The 20,202-nt window shown below is 42.4% G+C and overlaps 1 protein-coding gene across 1 annotated transcript in view; it reads left to right on the top strand.

Annotated features, from left to right (window-relative positions):
- CD226 (CD226 molecule) overlaps positions 1–20,202 on the top strand; it is a 110,964-nt gene that overhangs the window by 79,449 nt on the left and 11,313 nt on the right. The window contains exons 4-5 of the mRNA XM_042782923.1: positions 9,921–10,020; positions 17,024–17,078. Coding sequence (XP_042638857.1) covers positions 9,921–10,020; positions 17,024–17,078 — 155 coding nt within the window. The remainder of the gene's footprint in view (positions 1–9,920; positions 10,021–17,023; positions 17,079–20,202) is intronic.

Consider the following 20,202-nt stretch of genomic DNA (forward strand, 5'->3'; position numbering starts at 1 on the left):
AGCCACTCCTTGGAAGGAAGGTTGGGCATTCCTACTTCCATAGTGATACTGCCTCGGAAACCCAAGGAGGGGTCGCTATGAGTCGGGGCCAACTCGATGGCAAATAACAACAACAACAGCAACTCTTCATTTAAGGGCATGTTTCAGAGTCTCTTCTGACATCTATTTTAAACTTTTCTTCCTTTCCTGTCTTTTTAATGACCTTTTGCTTTCTTCAGGCATGATGTTCTTGATGTCATCCCACAATTCCTCTGGTTTTTGGTCATTGGTGTTCAATGCATCATATCTATTCTTTAGATGGTCTCTAAAATCAGGAGGGATATAATCAGCGTCATTTTTTTTGGCTCTTGTGGACTTTTAATTGTTTTCACCTTCAGCTTGAACTTGCATATGAGCAGTTGATGGTCTGTTCCACAGTCAGCTCCTGGCCTTGTTTTGGCTGAAGATATTAAGCTTTCCCATTGGCTCTTGCCACAGATGTCGTCAGTCTGATTCCTGTGCATTCCATCTGGCAAAGTCCATGTGTATAGCCACTGTTTGTGTTGGTGAAAAAAAGTATTTGCAATGAATAAGTCATTGGTCTTGCAAAATTCTGTTATGTGATCTCCAGTGTTTTATCTATCACCAAGGCCATATTTTCCAACTACCAGTGATTCTTCCTTGTTTCCAACTTTTGCATTCCAGTGATAATCAACACATCTTGATTGCATGTTTGGTCAATTTCAGACTGCAGAAGTTGGTAAAAATCTTCAATTTCCTCATCTTTGGCTTTGGTGGTGGTTGTGTAAATTTAGATAACAGTAGTATTAACTGGTCTTCCTTGTATGGATATTATCCTGTCACTGACAGCATTGTACTTCAGGATATATCTTGATAAATTCTTTTGATGATGAATGCCACACCATTCCTCTTCAATTTGTTACTCCCAACATAGTAGATCATATGGTTGTCTGATTCAAAATGGCCAATAGCAGTCCATTTCAGCTCACTAATGCTTAGGATATTGATCTGCATGCGTTCCATTTCATTCAAGCAATGCATGCTTAAGGGCCACATATTAAGTTTGCTTTATGACACTATTATAAGCTGAAGAAAGTGAGCCAGATGTATGCAGTTGTCAAAATTCTCACTTACAATGTCTATATACAAAAACAAAACAAAAGTAAATGCCGACTCACAGAGCCCATAGAGGGCAGAGTAGATCTGCTTTGTAGGCTTTCTAAGGCTGAACATCTTCACAGAAGCAGACTGCCTTAAATATCTCCCACAGAGGTTGGTGGGTTTGAACCACCAACCTTTTTGATTAACAGCCAAGCACTTAACAACTGCACCACCAGGGCTCCTTATAGTCTCATTTCAGTAATGTATATTTATAAAAATCAAGGTAAGTGCTCAAGAAAGATAAAATAAGACCAAGAACCAATTGGGTTAAAAGATGATGAGACAGTATTGAAGTTTTTCTCAACACGTGTGCCAAATCAAAGGTGTTCACCATCCTGTGCTTGCGTGCTGACTTAGGACCCATGTCACACAGCGTCGTGGCCCACTGAACAAGGCAACAGCACACAGTGAACCAGAAAATGTGGCTGACACAGCCTCCATGTTGTGCACACAGAGGCTCCGGCCTATCTTAGCCTGCATGTTTCTCACCTGAGGGAAAGTTTTAAAGCACCTAAGCCGTGTGGGAAACAGTTTTCCCAAGTGAGGCAAAGCCTTTGTAGCAAAACATGTACATTGAGTTGGGACTACACTTCCCTCATCTCTGCTCGAAACCTGCAGCCCAGTCACTTAGATTCTCTGGGTCTTCACTTTCTCAGTGGGAGTCAGGTACAACTTCTATTTGGAGGAAGAGTGCTGTTTTGGTTACCTAGTGCCGCTCTGACAGGAATATGCCACAAACGGGGTGGCTTTAACAAACAGGAGCTTATTCTCTTATAATTTTGGAGGCTAGAAGTCCAAGTTGAAAGTGCCAGGCTCTACTGGCTGGGTGAAAGTCCCTCAACCTTGGGCTTTAGCTCTGCCTCCTGTTCCCAGCCCACTGAAACCAGGGGCATCTCTTGACTCAGGCAGCTGCTGGCTGCTGAGGCTGACAGACCCAAGGTTAACAAGTGAAAAGGTACAGTCCCGATATTATCAAACCACATGGCAGGCCATTAATCCAAGTTCATTAAGTCCCAATATCAGCAGGGCAACATGGCAGGCTACTGAACAACAACTCAGATACATTCAGGGCTCAAGCATGCATCAGCTAGAGACCTTGCTCAAAGTTGTGGCTTTTATCCTGGAAGCAGCCCACATCTCTAAAGTAGCTACTTAGCTGCTCCAGTAGATTCCACCATGGAGTTATCACTGTCACCATGGGGAATAACCACATCCAGCTGCCCAGCCACTCAACCAGGCCTAACCAAGTTGACCTACAACCATAACTACCACAAGTACCCAAACAAATCCACTGCTATCTAATTGAGTCCAACTCAGAGTGCCCCTAGAAAACAGAGTAGAACTGCCCCATGGGGTTTCCAAGGCTATAAATCTTTTCAGAAGCAGATTGTCTCATCTTATTCCTGCAGAGTAACTGGTAAATTTGAACTGCTGATCTTTGGGATAGCAGCCGAATGCCTTAACCACTGTGCCACAAGAGCTACTATTTTCAGCTTGCAGGGAAATTCAGCAACTTTTGGGCTCCCATTATTTCTTGTGGTCCTGCAAAGGTACAGTTACTTTATATATTCATCAAGCCCTTCCCGGGAAGGCAGGTCCAGCTATAGGAACAATGTCCTTTTTCATCCATAAAGGTTCTATAATGTGAAAGTTGAACAGGAGAACAACAGAAATGAGTTATCTACTTGACCCTAATTTTGCATGTGTATATATAAAATGTAAGGGCACTATTAATAAATTACTCTCGTGGAAGAAGTGCAGCTGGAATGCTCCTTAGAAGCAAGAATGGCAGCTTTTGTCTTACTTTGGTCGTGTTGTACCTGGAGAAGGAAATCATGCTGGGTCAAATAGAGGGTCAGCAAAAAAGGGGAAGACCCTCATCAGGATGAACTGACACAGGACTACAGTAATGAGCTCAAGGGCGAAAATTGTGAGGACAGCTCAGGACTCTGGGCGACCAGGCAGCGTTTCATCCTCTTGTGCAGAGTCCCTGGGATTCAGAACTGACTTGATGGCACCTAACAAAACAGCATATACGTACATGCGTGTGTGCGTGCAGACATCCATACATGAATACGTATAAATATGTGCATGCATATACACACACACGCACACACATAACGGAGACTGTGAGGACGGTGCAGGACCAGGCCGTGTTTCGTTCTGTTGTACCTAGGGTCAGTATGAGTCAGAGCTGACCCGACTGTACCTAACAGCAACAACAATTAATAAATTACATCATGTGGGGCTTAAAATAGACAAAGGGCTTCTACATCTTTTGTTTACGCCACACAGCAGCCTCTGTGGTTGATCTTATCACCATGTTGCAGCCGCCCATCGATGTATCTGGGAGATTCGGTTTCTTATCCAGGGTCTTCCAGGGAAAGGGATTAGAAAACAGGCCTTGGGCCCAGGGCTTTCCTCCTCATCCTGTGCTCTTTCTGTGAACCAGACTCTGGTGTGAATGTTGGTTAGAGATTTGTCTGCACGGTAATGTTTTTAGTTACCTGTTAGTCAACTCTGACTCACAGCGACCCCCTGTACGACAGAAGGAATGAAACGTTGCCCAATCCTGCCTCCTGTTTGTGATTGTTGCAATGCGTAGGCCCACTCTTGTGGCCACTGTATTTTGAGAGCCTTCCAACTGGCAGGCTCATCTTCCAGCACTTATATAAGACAATATTCTGTTGTGATCCAGAGGGGTTTCGTTGGCTAATTTTTAAAAGTAGCCCATCAGGCCTTGCTCCTGGGTCTTGGTCTGGAAGCTGTGCTGAGGCCTGTCCACCATGGGTGACCCTGCTGGGATTGGAGATACTGAGGGTGTGGCTTCTGGTATCACACAGACATGTAAGCACCCAAGTACATCAAGTACATGAGGGGTGGGCAAGTCAACACGTGACACATGAGTAATGACAATGTGGGGTGATGCAGACCTGCCCACGGTGAGCTCACACAGGTGTACATTCCATTCATACTTGGATTGGGAGCTCCTATTCCTGCTCCCTTTATGATGAGATATGAAAGCCGACTCATTTTACAGACATCTGCCGCGAACTATGCAGAGCCGGCCAGGGGTTCGGGATCCGTGTGTTTCCTTGGCATGTTCTTTGGTCAAGATATTTAGGTTCTAGATTGGCTTCCTTGCTCCCTAACCCCACCCCAAATTCTGATAAATGGTAAAGACTCAACATTCATGCCTGCCATTTGTTGCCTGGCTCCGAGGGACGGCCCTGGCCGCATTGCTGTTGTCAGCCTGTTCTGGGGTTTATAACTCAGCCATAAATGCTTGCCACTGGCCGCAGCTCAGCCAGAAGGCTCACAGTCTGGGAGTGAGTTATTTATTTTATGTATTTCACTGACTTGCTTTAAATTGTTTTCACTGTATTTATTATGTTTTGTGATGGGAGGGAAAATAACAGTATCATGGTTCGAGGCACTTTTGTCCTCCTGTGAGTCAGGCCTGGTGAGTGGAAGCATCAGCAGCAGTGGCCTCCAAGAACAAACAGCAGCTCTTCTCTTCAGAAAGGGGAGCCTGAGGGCCAACAGTATCAAACTGGAGACATGTCAGGAAAACTGGGGGGAAAGTGGGTGTCGGGAGCTAGTGATTAGCTCCCTGAAGCAGTCATCCAGACCCAATTCCTGGTATTTTTGATATTTTTGTTTGCTTGTTTTAGCCACACAGAGATAAACAAGCTGTGTGGTAACCAGCCTGGCTTTTAAGTTCTAACCACACATGGAAAAGTAACAGGGAGAGGGGAGAGGCTGTACTGGTTGTCAGCTAGAACATTCTAGATTATACTTTCTGGAATGTGTAACAGATTTCTACCCGATCTCCATTTTTACCCTATTTCTTTTGGGGAAATCCTTGTTCCATGGGTGTTTCAAAGTGATCCAGAACTTTCCAGAACAACATGTACTCCATGAAGTCAGGCACCACACTTCTTTGTACCCAGGACTTGATCTTTTGAGGAGTGCTGATGGACAGTGGTTACCGCATTCAGCTGCTAACCCAGAGGTCAGCAGTTTGAACCCACCAGCTGCTCCATGGGAGAAAGATGAGGCAGTCTGCTTCTGTAAAGATTTATAGCCTTATACACCCTACAGGGCAATTCTCCTCTTATCTATAGGGTCACTATGAGTCAGAAGCGACACAATGGCAGTGGTTTTCATTGGGTTTTGATCTATCTGTTGGGCCAGTGACATACCATATGCTGGAAGGCTCTGTGCTAAATGAATGAGTGGATCTTACTGGAAAGGTCAAACTTTATAGGAGGGGATACAAGAGGTACCATATTTCATCTCAGAGAAGGACATTTGAAATTTGGGTTTATAGTTAGCCAGGGTGACAAATGCTTTCAATTGGATCCTCCATCTAAATTCATGTTCTACAGAGCTTAGTGAAGTATGCCTGGTGGACCACAATGGATTGATTCTGTGTCTTCCTCCCTGAGCAGCAGCTCTCTGACCCCTGCCCTTTACATAAGCACCAATGTTGGTAGATTATTCTAGGCATGCAGTTTGCAGTTTTTTTTTTTTCTTCCCTGATTACTAAAGCAGTGCATCATGTAGGATATTTGGGAAAAAACTGAATAGCCTAAAGAAAACAATCACTTTTCATTCTCCTTCCTGGACTTCATATGTTGGTATGTTGCCTTGCAGGCTCCCCTGCCCCCACACATTCTCCGCCCTAATTAAGAAAGCACCCGCATGCCATTGTGAATCGGCTTTTGAAATTGTTCTTAATTTGAATCTATAGTCAGCACTTTCCCAGTTCTTTAAAATTCTTTACAAACACCATTCTAATGTCTGTGGCAGCGATTCCCAGAGTGGGTCCCACATCCGCATCATAAGCATCACCTGGAAACTGTGAAGCAGGCGAACTCTTGGATCCAGCAGCCACATGAGCCAGCTAGGCTGATGGTGGACCAGCAATCTATGAGAACAGGCCCTGGATGATGGTGATGCTCGTTCAGTGTCAGAGCCACCGGGGCATAGTCTTCCTTTTCAGAAATAAGACATCTCTTTTTTACTACACAAAACTCTTTGCTGGCATTTCTAATTACTTCCTTCAAGTAATTAATTGAAGGTGCAAGTGCCCAGGTCAAGGGTGTGACACGCAGTGACAGAGTTCTTTCCAGGCACAGATGACAGCAGCATTTACTGCCCCTAGTGGTTCTTGAAGGGGCTGTGCTGGTGCAGTGGCTAATGCATGCGGCTGCTAACCCAAAGGTCAGTGGTTCAAACTCACCAGCTGCTCCATGGGAGAAAGATGAGGCAGTCTGCTTCCGTAAAGGTTACAGTCTTGGCAACCCTATGGGGAAGTTCTGCTCTGTCTTACAGGGTCACTGAGAGTCGGAATCGAGGTGATGGCCATGAGTGGGTTTAATGGTGCTTGAAATTGTCTACCTCGGTGTGCTTTTCCTTTTATATAAACTTATTCAGTGCATTTCTTAAGAAGTTGTACCTTTCTTACTGTCTTATACAACTTATTTTCAATAGTGAGGGTAGGTTACAGGTACTGACTTGTTTTTGGAGGGGGTGCTAATTTTGACATACAGATATTTTTCATTTTGACCTAGTCAGTCTGATTTATTCATTTTGACAAATTGTAAAGTCATTTTTCATCCCAGAGACTAATATTCATTTGTTTTTCTTCTACTGTTCACATTACAAAATGTAGATTTCTAACCCATCCAGAATTATTTTCAGTGTATTAAGCTTAACAAAGACCTAAACAGTAGTTCAAAAAAAAAAAAAAAAGTTTTCCCTGAAGAATGCCAATGAATTTTTTAAATCATAACTTTATTTTTGTCTCTACCAAGGCCGTGATTGTGTAACCTTCAAGTTAGTCAGGTCTGACCCGTTACTGGCTGCCGTGGCGTCCACTCGGCTCCTGGCAGCCCCATGTGGGTCCGAGGGAGCTAGGCTCTGTAGGATTTCTGTGGCTGAGTTTTCAGAAGTAGACCATGAGAACTTTCTCTTGAGGCACCTGTGAGTGGGATCAAACTTGCAACCTTTTGGGCAGCAGTTGTGTTGTGTTGTTGTCGTTATGTGCCGTGGAGTCGGACCCAACTCATAGCGACCCCTCCTTGGGTTTCCAAGGCAGTATCACTAGGAAGTAGATTGCCCCATCTTCCTTCCTAGGAGTGTAGAGTGTGTTAACTCTTTGTTAATCACAGGGTCCTTAGGAGTAACAAGTGAGGTCATTTGGTAGTATATTATCATGCAAAAGAATTTCAAGTATTTTGTTTATTTATTTATTTATTTATAATGTGATGAGGGCTTAGAAGGGTTAATTTCTTATTTGATGGGGAGAAATTTCCTTTTTCCTTTGGTGCGTCCCTGATCTATTTATTTTTATTCTGACTAAATCTAGCTTTCCCTCTCCCTGTCATACTTGGACAAAAGCCTTTCTCCGACTGTGTATAAAGTCTTTGAAGTGTTCATATGTTTCATGCTTTCCTTCACCTTACAGGTTAAACAGATTTAAAAAGTGAGCATGATGTTCCTATTTTTTCCTGGATTTTGCAGTCAAGCTTACAAAAGAAAGAGTGGGGCCCTACTTTGAGGTCTTATCATGAAAAACAAATGCAGCTAAATAATGGATGAGGAAGGAGGTAATCATCGGAACAGAAGATGGGGGAGGGGGGAGGATCAGTCAAAAAGCAGGGTTTTCAGATCGAAACGCAACGGAGTTCTAGACATACCGGCACTGCGTTTGGAGCTTTCATTATAAGTTAGGAGACTTTTGTTGTCTTTGGCCAAGCCTTGCCCACTTGTCAGGAGAGACTTGGAAATTTGTTCTCCCATAGAATTTTGCATTTCGTTACTGTTAGGTGTCTGTTAGGTGTCATATGCTGTGAGGAACAAGACCAGGGTGAATTGTTTTAACTGTATTTATTTATTTTTTTAATTAAATCATCCGAGCAGTGGATGCGTTGACGCTTAGAGTAGCATCAGCCCTGATCCTGTCTCCACAGGGTGCTTAAGTAGTGTTTTGATGCAGGAGGTCAATTGCCTGTTTCAAAAGAACCAATCCTAAGTGTTGAAGAGGAACTAAACGCAAGGGAGGGTGGGGGCAAGATAAGCCTGGGGATGGAGACAAAGATCCAAGCAGAAACCGAGGGTGGGGGGCAGCTTCATGGCAGGAAACTGGGGGTATGGGGGCGGGGGCACCTGAAGGGCGGGAAAGGACACAAAGTGTCTAAGTGGAAATCAGGGGGTGGAGACTAGGAGAGTACTGAGAGAGAAGGACAGAAACTGGGTTGATACTGGCGGGCTGGGTAGAGGCTGAAGGATTTATCTGCTAGTTACCACGAAGTGGCTCTGCCTCCAGTGACCCGTGTACAACAGAACACAACTTTGTCTGGTCCCACACCATCTTCCTTGTTGTTGGTGTGTTTGCGTCCATTGTTGCAGCCACTGTCTTTTGAGTGCCTTGCAGTCCAGGGGGCTCATTTCCAGCATTATACCCAACAGCACGCCATTGTGATCCATAGTTTCATTGAGTGATCTTCAGAAATAGAGCAGCAGGCCTTTCTGCTCAGTCTGGCTTAGTCTGAAGCTCCGATACTGGAAGCTCCCAGCATCAGAGCAACATGCAGTACATCGAACGGTCAGATGGGTTGTGGGTCCCAAAGAGAGATGGCAATAAAGGCAACTCTTGCTTAGGGTTCTGTTCAACTCCATTCTCAACAACACAAAGTTATCGAGTTTCTTCTTTGTGTAAAACACCCTACAAGGCCATCTGTCATCTGTCACCAGTGCGGGGAGACGCGCCGTGGGGAGGAGGGTGTAGAGGAGACCGGCTCTGTCTGTGAGCGGGCTGAGCTCACCCTGCGGCTGCAAAGCCCCTCTGGTGGCTGCTTGTCCTTTAGGATGCCGCCTTATTCCATTCCTACTTCCACCTTGTGATGTAATCAGAACTGCCGTCATCGCCACCCCGGAGACAGGAATGCAGCAAAGGGGAAGGGCTTCACCGGAAGTCAAACAGTGACCCAGGGCAAAGACCACGGTGAGGGCTTCAGATGGGGACCAGTGCTCCCCGCTGCTCCTCTCGGCTGGAGACCAAGCTCAAGTCACACATTTTCCCTGCTTATTTTTATCTTTGATTCAAACGGAGGAAAAATACTTCTTAAAATTCTCCTTGTAAACAGCAAAGTTACACATGGCTCTGCGTTGAATGGACATGAAGATAAGATATAAAAGGAACACTTAGTTACGTGAGGTTTTGATCATTTTCTTTTTTTCTACAGAAGAGTTTGTGTCTGTGGTCAGGCACTGGTTGTAATGAAGTGGTTCTGGTCTCCCACTTACCTCCTGTCCATGTGCTCTTTAAGACAGTAGATTCTGCTGGAGGAAGGCCCTAACACAAATGTGTCAAGAGTCAGAAATACTTAGGGAATTCTATAAGAAAAAAAAATGTCTTTTTCTTTTATCTCCTATTTTTTACTACTTCTGGTGGCATAGTGCCTAAGGCACTTGACTGCTAACCAGAAGGCTGTGGTTCAACCCCACCAGCCGCTCCTCGGAAGGAAGGTTGAGCAATCTACTTCCATAGAGATACCTCCTTGGAAACCCAAGAAGGAGTTGCTATGAGTTGGATCTGAGTTGAAGGCAGTAAATTGAGAGTATTTTTTATTAGATTTTAGTTTGCATTGGGTAGCCCTATACTGGGTGGCCCTTCCTCAGTTCCATGCCTTCCCTTATCCTAGTTGTAGCTGAGTTCCTAATTGCCATATTATTATTTTTTCTCTTAGGTATTACCAATACTCGATATGTCCTCTTCTTGACTGGAGGGACAGTTTTACTGCTCTTGGTTACCCTAATTGCCATCATCGCTGTCATTTATTGTAACAGGTGAGTATTGCAACTTACCCTAAATCTCTGTAATTTTGATGGGTAATTTTGATGTGATAGGGTCTCTGTTGATGATCCAGTAGTTTCTCAACCTGTCTTGGGACTCACATACATTGTATTGAATATTGTTCTTACAAAAAGGAGAAGTTGTGGTAATGGTATTAGAGGAGGAAGCTAGAGTCATTCATTTAGAAATTAGTGGGAGTTGGCAGTCTGCCCTGTGTTAACATATTCTGGGCAGCCAACTGCCTGATGCGTTCTGCTCCATCTTTGTCCCTCTCCATTTTCCTCCTCCCCAGGAAAAACCTGAAGAGGGAGAGGGTGGAGTGTGTGTGTGTGGTGTGTGTGTGTGTGTAAGAGAGAGAGAGAGAAATGGATTGAGTTGTTGATTAATGGTTGTCTAATTTTTGGAAGGGGAAGAAGGTTTAACAGTTATATTATCTGTGTTTCTTTATTTATCAAACATAAATTGTACAAAGTGGTGAACAAGATGTTATGAAACTCATATTCTGGAAGGCAAATAACATAAAATTATTGTATATGCTCTGAAACAAGCAATCAAGGTACTATTATTAGAGTGCCTAATGCATTTGACTGCTAACCACAAGGCTGATGGTTCAAACCCATCAGTCACTCCTCAGAAGGAAGACTGGGCAATCTACTGTAGAGATACCACCTTGGAAACCCAAGGAGGGGTCGCGATGACTTGAAAAGGACTTGATGGCAATGAGTTATTGTTGTTGTATTGAGAGTTAAAGGAGTTAGACAGGGGATGGCTTTAGTAGGATTTGTTGCCATCTGGCCTCCCTGGTGGTTCAGTGGTTAATAAGCCCTCAGCTGCTAACCCAAAGGTTATCACTTCGAACCCACCAGCCACTCCACAGGAAAGATGTGGCAGTCTGTTTCCATAAAGGTGACAGCTTTGGAAATCCGATGGGACAGTTCCACTCTGTCCTGTAGGGGTGCTGTGAGTCAGAATCAACTTGAAGTCACTGGGTTTAGAAAGTATTTCACTTTTTCCAACTTGTGGAATACTTGGGAATTTTCTGCAATATTGTCCATAGACCTTTTCTTCCTCTTCCATATTTCAAAATAAAAAAACACAAGCCTGTTGCCATTGAGTCAATTCACAGCAACACTATGGGTCAGCATAGAGCTCCTCCATAAGGTTTCCAATGTTGTAAATCTTTATGGAAGCTGATTGCCATGTCTTTCTCCTGCGGAGCAGCTCGTGTTGGTTTGAACCACCAACCTTCTGGGTTAGCAGTCGTTTGACTTAACCACTGTGCCACCATGGCTCCTTTCCTCCTGTGTTTATCAACTACCACCACCACCACCACCACCACCACCACCTGCTTTTTTTTTTTTTTTTTTTTTTAGATATTTGTTGAACTTCTTAACTGTGACCATATTGGGCTGGAATTGCTCCTCATATTCATGTTTCAACCAAGGTTTACCTTCTTAAGAGAGGGAGGGACCAAATGTTTGATGCCCATGTTTTGAGGGTCTGGCACACTACAGACAAAAGTTATGTCTGTTTAGTGAATGAGTGTATCTATCTTCATTCTTCTCCACCAGTAATATTACCAAAACATTACAAAAACACTCAGCCCCAAGACACAGGCATGTAGGTCTGCTCAGCGGCTTTCTAGGGCCTTGCCCAGCCACCATCTCTTCTCCAGGTGGCAGCCTTTGCCTCTTGGGGGCCCTGATCAGTACTCTCCTGGTTTTCTGTAATACTCTCCCGTCTGCTCTCAGATTTGTCTCCTTCTCTCAGGCAGCTCCTCTTTTTCTAACTGTCCAATTTGTCCTGGTTCTTCTTCTAAAAGCTAGTCTGGTTGTGCCATCTTCCTGTTTAAAAAGGTTTTTTATTTTTTAAAATCTTCCCATTGCCTCCAGCACAGTGAAAATTCATTAACACTGTCACTGCCGTCATCTAGACTCTGACCCCAGCCTCATTTTCTGTTCGTATTTTCTAATTTACTTACTCCCTGGATATTGAAAAATTTTGTTAAAAATAGAACTTTTTCACTGACTGCACCCAACTCTCTTCCCATTGGGTATCTGCCAAATGCTGCTTCTTCCATATTTGACCCTGACTCTACATAATCCAAGTGCAGGGCGTGTGTTCCTGCTCTGAGGTCTGACCTGTTCCTCCCTCTCTGCAGTCATGATGTCACCATCTTACCTGCTCCTCCTCCCAACCTGCTTTGTATTTTAACGATTTTCATGCTTGTCTTCCCTGTTGTCTCTAATGACAGGGATTGTGTTTCATTAATCATTTAGAGTTTCACAGCATTTAGCACTTACAATCCAAATAATGGATGTTTAGTAAGCCTTTGTCTAATAAAATCAGGGCTTTGAACCTGTTCAGTCATGGTTAACCAAGCAAAACTGGAACAGACCCGAATTTTAAAGTCTAGGTGATCCATAATGCTAAGCAGAATGGGAAAAATTACAGGTGGCAGTCCTGAAATGGAAGACTCAGAATACACACTGTGAGCCCTTGCAGGAGCCTGGTGTGGGAGACTGGATTACTGCCAGGCGTCTAGAGAGTAGCACCCATTCTAAGTGGCGTGGCACAGTAGGCCACCACCTTTGAGCTGGGCACTCTGTTTTAGACTCAACTGAGCAAGAGAGTTGGTTGCTACGCAATGTAAATTCTGCCTTTGTTTTCTAAGATGGAGATTAAATTTCTAGCAGCATTTTAAGTTGTAATTTTTTTTTTCCCCTTAATTGTAGTTTGAATGAACGTTTACAGAGCAAATTAGATTTCTGTTAAAAATTTATAAACATTCTCTTTGGTGCCATTAGTTGCAATCCCCCAATGTGTCAACACTTTTCTCCCTTCCACCTGGGTTCCCTGTTGCCATCGGTCCTTCTTTCCTATCCCTTCCTGCTATCTGAGCTTTGTTTGGGGGCAAATACTGCCCTTTGGGTCCCGTATGGTTAAACGTACTGAGGAGTCCATTCCTCCCTAGTGTTGCTGTTTACTTCATAAGCTTGTCTATCATTTGGCTGAAAGTTGATCCTTGGGATGGGTTTGATTCCAGGCTTGAAGGGTGTCTAAGGGACACAGTCTCAGGAATTCCACTAATCTCTATCAGACCACTAAGTCTGGTCTTTTCTATGTTTTTAATTTTGTTCTGTTTTCTTTTTTTCTCCATTTCTATCCAGCATTTTCTGTTGTAATCCTGATCAGAGTTAATCAGTCATGGTAACTGGGGACCATCTAGTTCCTCTGGTCTCTGAGTAGTAGAAGCTATGGTTCACGTGATCCATTAGTCCTTTGAACTAACTTTTACCTTTAGCCTTTGATTTTCTTAACTTTTCTTTGATCTGGTTGGGAAAGAAATAATTGCATCTTAGATGGCTGCTCAAAAGCTTTTAAGACCCCAGTTGCTACTCAGCAAAGTAGGATGTAGAATGTTGTCTTTGTGGACTATGTTATGCAGTGGACCTAGTTGTCCCCCAAGACTGTGGCCCTAAGCCCCGTAGCCCAGAGAGTCATTCCCTCAAGGTGTGTGGTTATGGCTAAGAAGTTTTCAGAACTTTGCCCCCTGTATGCTGTACAATAGGAGCTCTGGTGGCATAGTGCCTAAGGCATTTGACTGTTAACCAGAAGGCTGGCGGTTCAAACCCACCAGCCACTCCTTGGAAGGAAGGTTGGGAAATCTTCTTCCATAGTGATACCACCTCAGAAATCCAAGGAGGGGTCGCTATGAATCAGATCCTACTCAATGGCAGTGTGTTGTACAATATCCTTGTATGCATTTACAGTCTATACAAATACATAATGTAGAAATATCCTCTGCCAAACCTATAAATATATTCATGGTTGACTCATAATTTTCCCCATTCCAGTTAGTGCTCTGGTTCACCCACAGGTCCATTCTGTTAGTTTATTGGCCGTGACTGAACTGGGCTGAATGGATTTGAAGCCCTGAATTAAACTGAAGCATGAAATGGTCATTTTACATTTCTGTCCACCATGGGCTACCCTTAACTCTCCTCGATCAGAATTCAGCAAATTCGGGCAAGAACCCAGGTTGTTGGTGACATTAAGGCTTTCTCTGCTGTTTCGCCTTGGGTGAGAAAAGTGCGTGTCGGGCAGAGATGCTGGGAGAGCCACAGGGCCATGGGTGCCATGACCAAGCGTGGGAGAGTTACAGCATGGCTGTCTGCAGGTCACCGATGTCAGACATGATGATGTTAAATCATGAACATGCATCACTTATACATGAGTAACTAGACTGAAGTGTAGACTGTACTGTCCCCCATGGTTAAATGTGGCAAGAGGGTTAGTGGATGGAAGAACTCCAGAGGGAAAAGAGCTTATTTTATCTGCCTTGGTACTAATATCAGTTTGTGGTTGTTACTTCAAATGAGAATGTTTGTCAAAGTAATCCTAGGGTTAGTCATTCTCCTCTGAACTCTGCAGCTTCATGTGCGGTGATGGGGATGGAAGACACATGAGGTCAGACCGGTACCAGGCCCGCAAGCGCTCACTTCACAGCCAGTGCTGGAGCCGGGGTTGGGAGCAGTGGAGCAGTGGTCTGTGTCATTGCCACTTACTGAAAAGAGCAGGAGCACAATTAGCAGATGTGGCCGGGGGCATGTGCAGTGCTGAGGCACGTGAGGGGCTAAATATAAAATATAGTTAGCATTTAGTGAGTCCTTGCAAAATGTTCCGTCCTGATTTTTATGTTGTTTCCTTTGATGTTCACAGCAAACAGGGTGACCAACTTGTCCCTGTTGCCTGGGACATTCCCCATTTCTCCATTTAATGTCCCATGTAACACTTCCATTCCAGGCAAACTGGGATGGTTGGGCAAGCTGGAACAATCTGTAGTGTGTGTATTATTTTCATTTGACAGAGGAGAGGACTGGACTTTAGAGATGTTAGTATCTGAGCTAGAAAACCAGGGCATAAACACAGATCATCTGACTCTAAGCTCCGTGTTCCCTTCTCTTCATCACAGTCTACACTCATTTTTAGGCTAGCACTGAGCACTCACTTTGGGGAATTTTCCATTTGGATCAGTTCGGGCAAGTTAACTTGAGATCATGAGGTAGCCAGCCTTGTGAACCATAACCTGTGTCTCATTGTAAAAAAGAGGATAGTAATAGCATTTATAGTGTAGATTTTGTTTCATGATTAAATTACTTATTCTCTATAAAATACCTAGAAACATGTGTTGCATACAATAATATCCAATCAATATTGGAGGTCACCATTTATATAGAAACCTTTGTTAATTGCCATGTTCATCTGGCCATTTTGCTAAAGAGACTTTGCGATTCTATTGACATTGCACTGGGGTTGCAAAGTGACTAGAAGCCATCAGAGGTCTGCACACATCAGCTGGACAACCTTTCCTTGGATAGAGATTATCTCACCAGATTTTTCACGGCGGAATTACAACCTCATCTTAAATAAGAAACAAAACAAACAAAAAACTTTACATTTTGCATGTAACCCATTTTCTCCATAGTTCAACAAGAACCTTTTCTTCTCTTCAGGAAGAAGAAACATAGTCAGCATCTCCCCACAGCTCTTCCCCTAGACAGTGAGACCTGAGAGAGCCCAAACTCCAGGAGACTACCTTATTTTTCCGGGTCTTGCAAGTTTTCTGTCTGTCACAGAGTGTGATCTGACCACATTTCTATTGCTATTTTAGTGGAAAATATAAGACTTTTCCTTCTTGACAGGATTCTGCCTTACCAATGTTCTGGCTTTTGCAGGTTTCACCATACTTGGATGTGGTTGTTTCTTCTGTTACTTTCAACAGCAGTTGCCACTTTTCTTCTTTTGTGCTTTGTCTTCTACGACTCCTCCTGAAGTTAGGTTTCTATAGACTTCATTGGAACTGTGGAGAGTTCATTTAATAGTGTAGTTCCATATTCAGCACCAGGAAGTGTTCCCAGAAGAGTTGGAGCCTACTAGTCAAGAGAGAAGGATATGGGTCCAAATGCTGGTACTACCACTGACCAACCATGTGGTTTGGGGAAACTGTTCTTCTTTAAGCTTCAAGTTCCTAATCTGTTAAATATAGGGCAGTGATGAAATCTAAGTAAAATAACACACACAGATGGTTTAGAATAACAACAGAAAGATTCTGTAAAGTTTAAGAGTTATTATCATTGTCATCCAGAAAGTTATATTGTTGGAATTTAGAAGGTTTTACTTGTGGAAAATCTCTAAGTCCTAGGCTATGAGCAGACCCCATTCTTTGGTAAAATCATTCAAAGTAATAACTAATGTACACTAACTGGATACCCATTTAATTGCCTTCACCATCTGTAACCATCTTGGAGAAGTGTTGTTGTTGTTAGGTGCCATCGAATCAGCATAGCGACCTCATGTGCAGCAGAACGAAACACTGCTCAGTCCTGTGTCACCCCACGATCATTCTGTGCTTGAATCCATCATTGTAGCCACTGTGTCAGTCCATCTCATCGACAGTCTTCACCTTTTGTGTTGATGCTCTACTTTACCAGGCAGGTTATCCTTCTTCAGGGCCAGGTTTCTTCTGATAATATGATCAAAATATGAGAGATGACGTCTGGCCATTCCCACTTCTAAGGGGCCTTCTGACTGTACTTCTTCCAAGAAAGATTTGTTCATTTTTCTGGCAGTCCATGGTATATTCAATATTCTTCATCAACAGCACAATTTAAATGCATCAACTCTTCTTTGGTCTTCCTTAATCGTTGTCCATTTTTCACATAAGGCTATTGAAAATACCGTGGCTTGGGTCAGTCAAAGCTTAGTCTTTAAAATGACATCTTTGCTTTTTTGGAGACGGTAAGGAAAGTGGGAAAAAAAATCAGGTTAATAGAATTTTAAGTAAGTATGTAAAATGCAATTGAGGATAACTATGTCAACACATACTAGGAAGTATATATGGGCTTGGGGTACAAGTGAGGCATAGAGTGTTTGGAACAATATTAGTGTTGGAGTTTAATATCTTAATATCCTGCATTGAATATGTATTCCTAGAAGGAGGAGACAGAAAAGAGCTCTATTTCAAGCATCCTGGGAAACACAAAATAAGGTAAGTTCACTCAGAATTACCATGATTGTACATCATAAATATCTTGTAAAGCCAGTCCATTTTGCAGTTAACAGTATTTTTTTTCTTCTCCTTTCAATAACCTGGCCATGTAGTTGCCTGTACTTTAGGTGTGAAGTATTTAAGGAAATAGTAATATTCTGAACTACTTTCCTTTCATTAATACCCTTTGAGACTAAATTGTTTCATAGTAATAGAAATAAAAGAGCCATTCCACTGGTTTAATGATGATCCACATTGGCATGAATCTGAGAGGCAATATGGTGCAGTGGGTAATGGATGTACTCTGCACTAAGACACACTGGCTTCACACCCCAGCTCTGCTGCTTCATTAGGCAAGTTTCTGAGTCCCTCAGTCTCCACATGAGTAAGAGGCATAATAATATTTGATATGTCATAAGGTTATTGTGAAGATTAAATTAAAATACATGAAAGACCCAGAAACATGTCACCCTTTTATGTAAAAGGGTGCAAGTGTATGCTATTTATTATTATTGCATCTGAATTAATCTACTCATCAATGAATGCTCAAGGTGGTTATAGAGCTAAAAAACTATCTTCTGGCTACAGGAGCCTAAGAAAGTGTAAAATTTTCCTTTTCATCTACTTTGCCCCTGCCCCTTATTATTCGATTAAAATAGTACTATGGGTCAAACATCTCTCTTTAGCATATATTCTGTCATACAGAACTTTACAATAAAAGATTTCCTCAAAGTTCTATCCAAATTTCATCAATTTCTTTTAAATATAATTATTTTCACCTTAATTCTTCATGTCCCAAAAGTAAAAGTTAAGAGTTTATAACAGTCCAATGCAGGTGCTTCAGATGTCTTAATCTATCAGCTTGACTTTTTTTTGTTATTAAGTAGTTACTCTTTGAAAAAAAGAAAAAATTGCTGTTTTCTTCTAAATCATGGTCTGATTCTTTCAACTGCAAAAAGTCAAGAAGCTTCCTTGTGATGAAATGCACTCTGCATACTGCTCTGCACACTGCACATCAATGAAATGTGCTCTGATCATAAACAATCTTGCAATCTCCCTCTTCTTCCTCAGCAGTTCTCTACTCAATCTAGTCCAAAGCCAAACTGATATTATGAATATGATAATATGAATATCAACAGAGGGAGGGAACTTTGCAACTTTCTGTATTGACTGTCCAGCCTTTTCAGGCTCCTGTTCATTGTGGTTGTGTTAGTTACCCTCAGATGTTGTATTAGTTACTGTCCAGTTGGCTCTAATACCTGTGACCATATGTATAAATAACAGATGTATAACAGGACAAAACGTTGCCTGGTCCTACACCGTCTCACAGTTGTTCCTGTGGAAATTTCGGTACTAAGTTGTAAATACTTATATGGATAAAGTAAAGCTTTCAGGACCTCCATTTGCTGATGTGGTATGACTCAAATTGAGGAAAAGCAGCTGCAAATATCCATTAATAAGCGGAACATGGAATGTACAAAGTATGACTCTAGGAAAATTGGAAGTTGTCAAAAATTAAATGGAATCCTTAAAGATTGATATCCTAGGCTGAAATGAACCAGTTTTGGCCATTTTGAATCAGACAACCATATGATCTACTATGGTGGGAATGACAGATTGAGGAGGAATGGAGTGGCATTCATCATCACGAAGAATGTTTCAAGATCTATGCTGAAGGACAATGTTGTCAGTGATAGGACAATATCCATATGACTACAAGGAAAGCCAGTTAATATTACTTAATCAAATTTACGCACCAAACACCAAAGAAAAGATGAGGAAATTTAAGATTTTTATCAAAGTCTACAGTCTGAAAGTGACTGAACATGCAATCAATATGTGCTGTGATTAGAATGCAAAAGTTGGAAGCAAAGAAGAATCACCAATAGCTGGAAAATTTGGCGTTGGTGATAGAAATAACACTGGAGATGGCATGAGAGAATTTTTCAAGACTAACAATTTATGAATTGCAAACACGTTTTTTCAACAACACAGACAGCAGCTATACACTTTAACATCGCCAGATGGAATGCACAGGAATCAGATTGACTACATCTGTGGCAAGAGGTGATGGAGAAGTTCAGTATCTTCAGCCAAAACAAGGTCAGGAGCTGATTGTTGAACAGACCACCAACTGCTAATATGCAAGTTCAAGTTGAAGCTGAAGACAATTAAAAGAAGTCCACAAGAGCCAAAATATGACCTTTAATATATCCCTCCTGAACATAGAGACCATCTGAAAAATAGATTTGATGCATTGAATGCCAATGACCAAAAACCAGAGGAATTGGGGAATGACATCAAGAACATCATCCATGAGGAAAGCAAAAGGTCATTAAAAAGACAGAAAAGGAAGAAAAGGCCAAAATGGATGTCATAAGAGAATCTGAAACTTGTCCTTGAATGGAGAGTAGGTAAAGCAAATATAAGAAATGAGAAGGTAAAAGAACTGAACAGAAGATTTCAAAGAGCAGCTCGAGAAGATAAAGTCAATTGTTATAATGAAATGTGCAAAGACCTGAAGTTAGAAAATCAAAAGATAAGAACATGCTTGGCATTTCTCAAGCTGAAAGAACTGAAGAAAACATTTAAGCCTTGAGTTGCAATATTGAAAGATTGTATGGGCAAAATATTGAATAGTGCAGGAAACACCAAAAGAAGATGAAAGTAGTACACAGAGTCCCTGTACCAAAAAGAATTGGTTGATGTTCACCCTTTCAGGAGGTGGCATATGATCAAGAACCAATGGTATTGAAGGAAGAAGTCAAAGCTGTAGTGAAGGAAGTGGCAAAAAATAAGGCTTCAGGAATTAATGGAATACCCATTGAGATGTTTCAATATACAGATGCCATGCTGGAGGTACTCACTCGGCTATGCCAGGAGATTTGGAAGACAGCTACCTGGCCAACTGGCTGGAAAAGATCCATGTTTGTACCCATTCCGAAGAAAGGTGATCCCACAGAATGTGGAAATTATTGAACAATATTAATATTGCACACAAGTAAAATCTTACTGAAGAGAGAGGTGGGGCAAGATGGCGGACTAGGCAGAAGGATTGCACAGACCCTCTTCAACAAAGAAAAGGGAAACCAATTAACACAGACACAGAAGATAATCTTGGACC

The sequence above is a fragment of the Orycteropus afer genome, unplaced genomic scaffold (assembly GCF_000298275.1).
Source record: "Orycteropus afer afer isolate SDZICR_OR568_19922 unplaced genomic scaffold, OryAfe1.0 scaffold00516, whole genome shotgun sequence".
In the NCBI taxonomy this organism is placed as follows: Eukaryota; Metazoa; Chordata; class Mammalia; order Tubulidentata; family Orycteropodidae; genus Orycteropus; species Orycteropus afer.